This window comes from Montipora capricornis, chromosome 3 (genome assembly GCF_036669925.1).
Source record: "Montipora capricornis isolate CH-2021 chromosome 3, ASM3666992v2, whole genome shotgun sequence".
Lineage (NCBI taxonomy): Eukaryota > Metazoa > Cnidaria > Anthozoa > Scleractinia > Acroporidae > Montipora > Montipora capricornis.
In genome coordinates this window covers 70,465,919-70,476,743 of record NC_090885.1, presented here as the reverse complement: position 1 = coordinate 70,476,743, position 10,825 = coordinate 70,465,919, and the positions used below count along the sequence as shown (strand labels likewise).

Genomic DNA, 10,825 nt, shown 5'->3' with positions numbered 1-10,825 from the left:
AAGCAAAATGAAAATTGTTTGCTTTTCTCCAATATATAGCCAAAGCAACAATATTCAAAGTTGAAAATTTTATTCAGGAATCCCGCTTGCAAGCAGGGAGGGTTTTACTGAATTAAAATACTACTACAGCTAATAATACGCTTTCATCACTTTGTAGTGCGTTCATTCCCGACCTATTCTAAAGTTTTATAATCCACATCAAATTGAACGTATTTTCCTTTAATCGAGAAAAATCCGTGGAAAGGACGCCTTGTTTGAGAGTCTTTCTTCACTTAAAAAATATTCTGAATTGTCAGGAAACGGTGGAACCGTTGATTCTCTTGGATTTTCCCGACATATATAAATTATATCGTCAGAATCCTTTGTAATTGTGTTACTGGAACACGGAGAGTGCTTTTTCGCATCGGTATTTTAAGGGCTGGCGGCAAGGTCTTTTATACTGTTCCTTTAATTATTAACTTAACGCCCTCAGATGATGACATGATTTCGTGAAATCTTACGCCTCAAACGATTTGCGATGATAGATTAAAGGAACACAATGGATTAAGAGCGCGTGCGGCTCGTTATGGCATGATTCGTCCCCTGAGCAATTTACATGAAATTTACAAACAGAAATATTGTAAATTTCTTTAAAATATTTCCATGGAAATTTATTGGTGTGTTTTTTGCTCCATTTTAAAAATATTTTCAACACATGAATTCAAGCCAAGAGGTTAATCCATTCAGCCGCCCAAGCTCCACGAACGAATTTCCACTCAAACACTGTCACAGCAACCGAGACTCGCGGTGACCTAGAAATTTCCTAAGATATTTCCCTGGTAGCACCGTTAACTCAAAAGAGAATCTCGCTGGCATAGAAACGCACTATGCAGTCAAAACATTAGTCAGTTTTGGACCCAGTCTGCAGTTTGCATTTTGTACCTAGTTTGCATTTTAAACCCAATCTGCTATCTGGAACCTGCAGTCTGTAGTCTGCATTCAAAGATCAAAGAAATAACGACGTCTCCTCCTCTAACACCAGGTAAATGCTCAAACCATTTTTCATGACACCTTTGATTACAACACATAATCTTTAAACGTAGTACTACTTAACGTCTGGCATTTTTTCACTGTTTTGGATCAGTCGCTCTCTAAAATGCAGATCGCAATTTCTTTTTGTTTAAGTTGTAGCGGCATCGCTTGAATTACGACGCATATAACAATAAACGCCATTGGCCGTTTTTATACTAGAGACGCATAATTCGTCTGGGACGAACTTGGGCAAACATTTTTTATGCGTCTGTTAAATTCGTCTAGTATAAAGACGGCCACAAGACGCATTATGCGTCTAGACGAAGAATCTATTTTAGTGCGTCTTCGAAGACGCACTAAACTGGAAAGTTCGTCCAGACGCATTATGCGTCTAGTGCCCGTCTTTATACTAGACGAATTTAACAGACGCAGAAAAAATGTTTGCCAAAGTTCGTCCAAGACGAATTATGCGTCTCATATAGTTCGTCCCGTCTTTACACTAGACGGATAACATGAGAGACGCATAATTCGTCTGGACGGATTATGCGTCTCTAGTATAAAAACGGCCATTCGCAGACAAATAAGTGTCTGGGTATATCCTGCAGTTTAGCTTTTTGCCCCTTTCTACAAAGGTGAAATGGTGTGACATGAATGGACCTTGAATGATTGCTTCGAACATTTCACCTTAGTGAGCATATTTCCTCTTTGGTTTAGCCAGCGATATGTCAGTTCCTGCTCAGGAACAGCTTCGAAAACACGATCACTTTATGATGTTGTCCTTAACGCATTTAGCTCAATGTAAGATATTTATGACTTTCGATTTGCTGGCTGACTATCTGCAATTCTTCCAGCTATTAAGAACCAGTGATTTTCATTGTTTGGTTCTTCACTGGTCAACTTCTGACTTCAATTACTGAGGCGGTTTCTCGACAGGGCTTCTGTGCTTCCAGGGGCACCCAACGAATCTGTTCCTCACATTATCTTTTTCCCAGAGGAATCTTGCTGGCTGGCAAAAATACAGGTGTTTCGATGAGCTGGCTGGGAAATTTTGTCATTGATAGAGGTTTTGCCTGGGAATTACTGACTTTTTCTAGCATTTCAATCCGAGCTGAACTCTGAAGACTGAGGACGACTAAAAAAAAATAAAAAGAAAAAACCCCTTCCCTCTCCCAAACATACGACGGCTGGTCAGAGTGATTGCGCTTGCGGAAAAAACCTGTTTTGTCCCGGTTTTGTCGCTTTTGTTCGGTCGTTTTGGATCGAGGGATTTGAAAGCGCGCGGAATTCCTACCCTGGGTGCCAGAGACTTTTCTAGCGCGGTTTCCGGTTTTCAGTCAAGTCTTTATAATGACCCGCGCGAAAAGCCTCTGGACCAGAGCGCTATTCCTTTGATAGCGTCGAACCAATCGTTAGCTCAGTTAGATCAGTTGGTCCAGATTTTGGACAGGACGGCTGATTGGCTCCGAACGACCACCTGAGGGACAGACGCTACAATTGGTCGACAAGAATAGACCAGCACGTGAAAGAATATTGTTGACATCACGTAAGCGTACTGCCAGAAGTGTTGTGATGGCGGTTTGTGAAAGTTTGGGGAAGGCACTGAAGGAAAGTATAAGCAATGTACTAGAAAGTTTTGACGGTGTAGAGAAGTTAAGTGATGTGCAAACAAGTGGGGTATTTAATTTTATTCAACGCAAGGACGTTCTTGCTGTCTTGCCAACCGGTTCCGGTAAATCGTTGTTGTTTCAAAAATTTGGTTTATCAACGGAGTTGATAATGTAAATTGACCACCGTACAGAGATTCTAAAAGCTGACGTTTCGAGCGTTAGCCCTTCGTCAGAGCGAATCCATTCGCTCTGACGAAGGGCTAACGCTCGAAACGTCAGCTTTTAGAATCTCTGTACGGTGGTCAATTTACATTATCAACTCCGTTGATAAACCAAATTTTTGTATACTACTTCCCCACCGACGCAGCACCACAGTTTCTTTAGAAACTACCCCTTCATTCGTTGTTGTTTCAGCTTATACCGGGTCTTTGTTTACGTCTTAACCAAATGGGATACTGCGACTATCCGAAAAGTGCAATTGTGATTGTTGTTTGCCCGTTGAATGCCCTAATCGAATTTCTGACATTTCTTCACGTGCCGGTCCACGTGAGACGTCCATGTGATTGGCATAAATGTAATCCGATAAAAAAGCTCAAAGGTCAACGGGGACGGTAAAAAGCACCGCTCCGTGCCAGAGGTTTTTCTCGCGGCTTCGCCGCTCGTGGCTTCGGCCTACGGCCGAAGCTGTGTCGGCCTTTGGCCGACACCGAAAATTCCCGCCGCACGCGAGAAAAACCTCTGGTGCCCAGGGTACGGAATTCCTGGCTGGGAAATAAATTTGATCAGCTGGCTGGGAAACCAACCAATTTTATCTAGCTGGCTGGGAAATTTCTTGTGTGTCTTGCTGGGAAAAGGGAACAGATAATGTTTTCCCAGCAACACTGAAAAACACCTGAAAATGCCCTAATAACATTTATTTTCATTACCTGGGGTATAATAATACATTTTACAACAAATTGGTCGTTGGGCCGAGTGCCCCAGTCCTTCGACTTCTTGGGGCCTTGCCCAACGTAAAAGCAAAAAACAAGGTGACACACGCTTTCACTGGCGACAAATGGCTGATTGGTCGACGCCTTGCCATGTGACTTCAATAGGGCTGCCATCGGGTATATTAAAATCAGATCTCCTCGATAGAAAATACTCTTTTTCAGACCAGTAAAACCGACGAATGTTTTGACTGAATAGTGCGTTTCTATGCAAGCGAGGTTCTCCTTTGAGTCAACGGTGCTACCAGGGAAATATCTTAGGAAATTTCCAGGTCAACGTGAGTCTCGGTTGCTGTGACAGTGTTTGAGAGAAAATTCGTTCTTGGAGCTTGGCCGGCTAATGGATTTGCATCTTTGTTTGAATTCATGTGTTGAAATATTTTAAAAGTGGAGCAAAAAAGACACCAATAAATTTCCAAACGGTTTTCTCTTCCGACAAAATAGTTACATACTGTTTTCGTGTGGGTCCGCATCCAACAGAAAATGCGAAGATTTCTGTTGTGTTTTCAAAATTAAGTTGTTAAAATTGCCATTCAAGAGATCCGTAGAGGCAAATATATTAAGATTGACGAAAAAAAGCAATGCAAGAGGTCTCTGAAACGGTTTAGAAATGTATTTCAGTTGTTCAAAAATAGTTCTAAAGTGAATTTAGCAGCAATATTAACCGATATCATACCTCATGTTGGGTACACTAGAAGGAAACCTTTCAGTTGCAATTACATTTTGCCATAGTCGTTCCAAGCAAAATGAAAATTGTTTGCTTTTCTCCAATATATAGCCAAAGCAACAATATTCAAAGTTGAAAATTTTATTCAGGAATCCCGCTTGCAAGCAGGGAGGGTTTTACTGAATTAAAATACTACTACAGCTAATAATACGCTTTCATCACTTTGTAGTGCGTTCATTCCCGACCTATTCTAAAGTTTTATAATCCACATCAAATTGAACGTATCTTCCTTTAATCGAGACAAATCCGTGGAAAGGACGCCTTGCCTGAGAGTCTTTCTTCACTTAAAAAATATTCTGAATTGTCAGGAAACGGTGGAACCGTTGATTCTCTTGGATTTTCCTGACATATGTAAAATATATCGTCAGAATCCTTTGTAATTGTGTTATTGAAACACGGAGAGTGATATTTCGCATCGCTATTTTAAGAGCTGGCGGCAAGATCTTTTATACCGTTCCTTTAATTATTAACTTAACGCCCTCAGATGATGACATGATTTTATGAAATCTTACGCCTCAAACGATTTGCGATTATAGATTAAAGGAATACAATGGAAATGAAATGTTGCAAGGAACTGGGCATCTAGCTGAGAAACCAGAGTTGACTCCGGCTTCTCAGCTGGATGCTCCAGCCCGTGTTTTGGTTGTTAACAGCGCGTGCGGCTCGTTATGGCATGATTCGTCCCCTGAGCAATTTACATGAAATTTAAACAGAAGTACTGTAAATTCCTTTAAAATATCTCCATGTTATTTACATGTTTTGTTCAAATGTAACTCTTCCAAAGGATCCTGTAAATTCCAATTTCCGATAAATTTATAGAACCAACAAAAGATGTAAATATAATGTAAATTTTATTTACGAAACAAAAACATGTTAACTATATTTTAGAAACCATGTAAATTGTAATTTACAAGTTGTGAATTCAGATTTACATGCGCCTGTGCATTTTTAACGTTTCCAGTGTGATCCCCTTTGCTGAAATTCGCCGTTTGAGAGTGAAAGGCGGTGCACAATTAATTGCACCAATGTGTACTTGTTCAGAATCTTTTGCTTCACCTTCGGAGAACGCCATTTCTTTAATTCATTAGTTTCTTGCTTCTACATGCACACAGTCACAGCTGTGTTGTGATTATCCATCCTGATTGGCTAATTACATCGAACTTCCGGTTACGCAGGAGTGACAAATTTGTATTTAAAAGATCCCACCAAAACTCGTGGATATATCCAGCATACAGTCGTTCTCGGAGAGTGGGTAGTAATTAACAGTTGGCTTTTGAAGTAGCTTTTGAACAGTTTTGAACAAAACTTTTTGATTACCAGAGTTTTCTGACTTAAAGGGCAGTCTCATGAGTTGCGCATGCTCGGGAAATCGCTCTTACAGCGCTCTTGTTTATCAAGGCCGCCATGATGGATTCTTCGGTAAGTGGGAATGTTTTGCATGGAATGTCTTCGATTTCTTTATTTTGATATCTATAACCCGCAAAATCAAACTCTTATCGTTTAGGAAAGATCACATGGATGTAGTTGTAAGAGCTCGTGCAGCACGAAGCGCAAAGGAAACAGCAACAGAGGATGTCCGTGCAAAGGCCAGAATTTATTGTGCGGAGACAATTGTAATTGCGGCACGAGGGAAAAACCCTGTAAGAATAGGATAAGTTGTCATTGTAAGAAAATAATAACGACTGCAATTCGAGTTTACCTGAATCGTCCCTCCACTTGCATCCGCCATCTTGTTTTAGTCGGGACATTCTTGAAATATTCTGCAGAATTTTTCAAGTTTTGAGCTTCGGCCCGCACATGCGCAGTTCATGAGATTTATCCTTTAAGAGACTTGAGTAGATTGACTACAACGCTACATTGGTGCACATACTGCTCACGGTCAGCAGGGAGTCTCGATGCTCGCCATTTACGTTCAAGTCGTCTTCGTTTCTGCTTCAGCTGTATACCAGGGCGCAAACGGACGGACAGTGATAACTCGTTCTTTCACAGGAGCGTACTTATCTAGTAGTGACCGTAAGACCTCGTCATAATTATTCACAGCTACATGGATAGAGCGGTTTTCAATTGAGTGTCGAAAGTAATTAGCGAATTACTTTGGTTTTGCATCTACTTCACTCGGTGATTGGTTCAAAGTTTTCGCGCCACTTTTTTAACCAATCAGAAGTGAAACCAAAACCAATTGTGGCTCGCGCGTGCACATTTTCCCGCCTTTTGTGTCGGCTACGAGTAATTACTTCGAGTTTTGATTGGTTTACTGGATTGTCTCCGTCTTTTTTGATTGGTTAAAATAATTACTATGGTTTTGGTTTTACGACACTCATTTGAAAACCGCTCTATCATCCTGATGTTGGAGTGGAACAGAACCTTCAGTATCACTTCGAAAAGAAGTTATATTAATACCACGTAGTGTTCGAAAACAGACAACCTTCTTTACGAATTTGGGCTTTCCAAGCGTAGGGTTGAATGAACAGCCAAGTGATTAGAGATGACAGGGTCAGATGTTTTAACGTCATTAACAAAATGATCCATTGCATTAGATATTACTAGATCAAGAGTGTGTTTTAACTTTGATTATCATTGATTATGCGTTTGGTTCGGCTCATGTGAAGATCAGCGTTTGACCCAAAGTCGGTCTTCAGGCGTTCTTCACGGCTGGCCAGGCGTGAAGAACGCCTCAGCCGCTCCAAATAAAATCAGTCGAACTTAATTGGGTCAAACGTCGAACTTTACATGAGCCTAATTGGCTGAATTGGGTTCGGCTCATGTGAAGTACGGCGTTTGACCCGGGCCTTACTTGCCATATATTTGTATCCCGAAACGTTTAGGCGTTTAAACTTTGTTATCTTGATTTCCTATTTGTGAGGCGTTCGGTAAAAAACTTCCACTGACACAAGGCTGTTCTTTAACCGTTTAGCGAGAATGTCGAATCGGCTCAAATTAGTACCCACAAACTCCCGTAAATTTTACTTTTTGTGGGTTTATTATTCGTAGATAATCAAGTAATCATCTATTAAACGAGCTAATTAATGTGTTTTCTTTTTCAGAGTACATTTTACACTGTCAGCATGAGGCATTTCATTATCATTGCCACTCTGATTTGCACCGCAGTCTACGGCACAAGCGAGCTGGTAAATATTTTTGATAAAATGCAAGAGTTGTTCCTTTCTCTTTTCTTCTCGATCTTAAGCTTGCATTACACGTCAAATATCATGTACAATAACACCTACCTGGAATACCACAGGGGTTTGACTAGCCTCCTTCGCAGCCGTTTTTAGGCTCGTGCCTCGGGAGGGACGAGCCTAAAAACGGCTGCGAAGGACGTACTCTTGTGATTTGACCTAACTTAGCTCTTTTGTCGCCGTATTGGTCAGTTGTTGCAAGGAAAGAACTTGCTAGCACAGAGCTTAAAGTTCTTTATCCCTTTTGCAGTGTTTAATATCCTAAACTAGATAAAAAGCATAAAGTCTTAGTCAGTAGCATCAAATTCCGAACTTGCAGTCCGTGTTCTGAGTGACAATTTCCGCTGAACTTTATGCGCGGATAAACTGATTTGCGGTATTGAACTGAACTGAGTGCTTTGAGCATCAATTCGATCAATAAACAAACCCAAGAGGAAAAACAAGGATCACTGCTTGCAGTTAATATTTAGTCAGAAATTTTGCGCTAATTAACGATTTAGGGTGTTAACTCTCGTGCAAAATACTGACGTTCATGTAATGTTTAAAAAACGAACAGAAGTGTTTTTATATAGACCCGATAAAACACGTGCTGCGAGTTTTTTGCAAGGGGTCAAAAACATTCCACAAAAAGTGTGTCCCTCGGGAGTACGAACAAAGGTTTAAATTGTGAGGGGAAGGTATTAGCATAAAAGAAAAGCAAGTGGACCTTATAAGCAGTATGATAATTTGAAAAGCATGTTTTTTTCCCTTCAGTCCTTATTCTTTGTCCTCGCCCTTGGGCTGTCACCTTGTAGTGGTGGTGAGGCTTGAGTGTCTCAATGACCCTGAGAGCTGTTCCGGCTGGGACTCTAGTCTCTGGCAGGTCTAACCACGCCGGATTGGTTGAGGGGTAGAGGCCACCGCGCACCGGTGGCTCAGTTGGTTGAGCACCGGGCTGTCAAGCGGGAGGTCGTGAGTTCAACTGCGGCCGGACCAACACTCAGTGTCTTTAAATAACTGAGGAGAAAGTGCTGCTTTTGGTAATTACATCTGCAAATGGTTAGACTCTCTAGTCTTCTCGGATAAGGACGATAAGCCGGAGGTCCGGGACGTAAAAGAACCCGCACACTTGTCGCAAAGAGTAGGGCATGTAGTTCCCGTTGTTGTGGTCTGTCTTCTGTTGTCTTCTGTGTTGTATCATGGTTGGGAGGGTAAATGCTCGGAGATATTAGCTACACCAAGCTACTCTAAAATCCGAGGGTAAATAAAGATATATGATGATATGATGATATAACAGCCCCTGGTCCTCCAAGTTGGGGGTTAGGCGGTGGGCCAATCACCCATCCCCTTAAAACAAAGTGGATTACAGAAACCTTAAACAATCGAAGGCGACCTTCCCTTGGGGCCAACGCGGTACCTTGCTTGGATAGGCAAAGAATGACGCCCTTGAGCCAAAGTCGAGAGGATACTCAGGCGCTGAACAAACCACTAGTGACCCCAAGAACTCAGATTAGAATAGGAAATTGGAATGTGAGAACAATGTATACTGCAGGGAAATCAGCACAAGTTGCGAGAGTGATGAATCAGATGAAGATCCAAATTATGGGAATAAGTGAGTGCCGATGGATAGGAGCAGGTAGAATGAAATTGGGCTCAGGTGAAACAGTACTGTACTCAGGACGAGATGACGATCAACACAAGCAAGGCGTGGCGATAATGATGAACCAAGAGGCAACAAAGGCTCTAATTGACTGGTCACCAATTAATGAGAGAATAATAAAGGCAAGATTCTACTCTATGTTTGTCAAGGGTGTACGCGCCAACCAATGATGCAGATGAGCAAACGAAAGAAGACTTTTATGGGAAACTACAAGAAGTAACCGAGCAGGTACGCAATCATGATATGTTAATCATCACTGGAGACATAAATGCGAAGGTTGGAAACCTTGTCAACGGCCTTTGGAAGAGTAATGGTACGATACGGACTGGGCACGGTTATAAGACTCAAAGAATTCTGCGATTTTAATGAAATGGTTATCACTGGGACAGGTTTTACTCACAAGGCTGAGAAACAGCAAAAAATGTTCAAATATTTAAAATCCTTCGAGGCTCGCTTACAACGAATTTTGACACGGCTGGTCAACCGTTCACTTATTTGTTCTCACCGTATCGAGGCTCAAGTGAACGGTTGACCAGCCGTGTCAAAATTCGTTGTAAGCGAGCCTCGAAGGATTTTGAATATTTGAATATTTTTCGCTGTTTCTCAGCAATGGATGGTCGCTGGAACTTGAAACTTGGTCAAACAGAAGTAAATTTATCTGTGTGGCCATCGCCGGAGTTTGAGAGTGACTGATGCCGGAGAAGTGTGATTTTATCAGCGAGATGATAGTTAAAGAGGCTACAATAGGTCACGCAATTTTAGGGAATCGAATGGTCATAGAATTAACTAAAATATCAAAATAACTGTTCAAAACTATAGAAAAACTCTAACAAAACACAGGGAAGCCAAGAAGGGACATGGATGGACAAAACTGGAGAGGATTGAAATGGATTGAATTTGGGTAAATTTGAAAAACGTCGGCCCACCTTTTTTCAAATTTATAAATCAGTCTATATCAAAATGTCACTTACACAGCTGGAAAATCATTCTCAGTTGTTATGTGGCCGTGATTTTGCAAATGAAAGACTCTTGCTCTGCCAATTTGGCGTTTGGAGCTCATAATTAACAACATTAAACAAAATTACCTAAAATAGCGTGACTTAGCCCCTTTAAGCTAGAAATTACTTTCCAGCCTTTCCTTTATTTAGGTACGAGTGACAACCCGCGAATTTGAGAAGTCACTTAAATCGCATTCAATCAGGCAAATAACTACACAAAAAGCGAGAAAGTCACCGCGACATTAAATAATGGCTTTTTTGTTGAGAACTTTTGCGTGTAAATATCTTTTTCTGTTTGTCATCGAGATTCCGGTAAAAATCCTTATAATTTTCTACCCTACGAGTCTGGGCTGCCTGTGGGTAGACCAAAGGAAAGCCATCAAACGGAAAGCTAATCGGTGCAAAATCAGAGAGGCTAAAACAGAGATGGCAAGATGAATATCGACAAAAGAATAGGGAAGTTAAAAGACAGGTTAATTCACAGAACAACGATATGGTAGAGGTAAATGGGCGAGGAATAGAGGATGTTGATAGATTTGTGTACTTGGGAGCTACGGTATATTTTGTTCAAAGATCCACTAAAACGCCATTCACGTTACATGACTTTCGACGCCATTGCCGGTTAAGTTAATCGTTCCACTGTGTCCACCAGGAAATCTACGCATTTCCCACTACCCT

The 10,825-nt window shown here is 41.2% G+C and overlaps 1 protein-coding gene across 1 annotated transcript in view; it reads left to right on the top strand.

Moving 5' to 3' along the window:
• Positions 1-866: 866 nt before the first annotated feature.
• Positions 867-10,825, top strand: part of LOC138041602 (tumor necrosis factor-like) — a 14,401-nt gene continuing 4,442 nt past the window's right edge. Inside the window, exons 1-2 of the mRNA XM_068887349.1 lie at positions 867-1,021; positions 7,376-7,459. Coding sequence (XP_068743450.1) covers positions 7,397-7,459 — 63 coding nt within the window. The 5' untranslated portion in view covers positions 867-1,021; positions 7,376-7,396. The remainder of the gene's footprint in view (positions 1,022-7,375; positions 7,460-10,825) is intronic.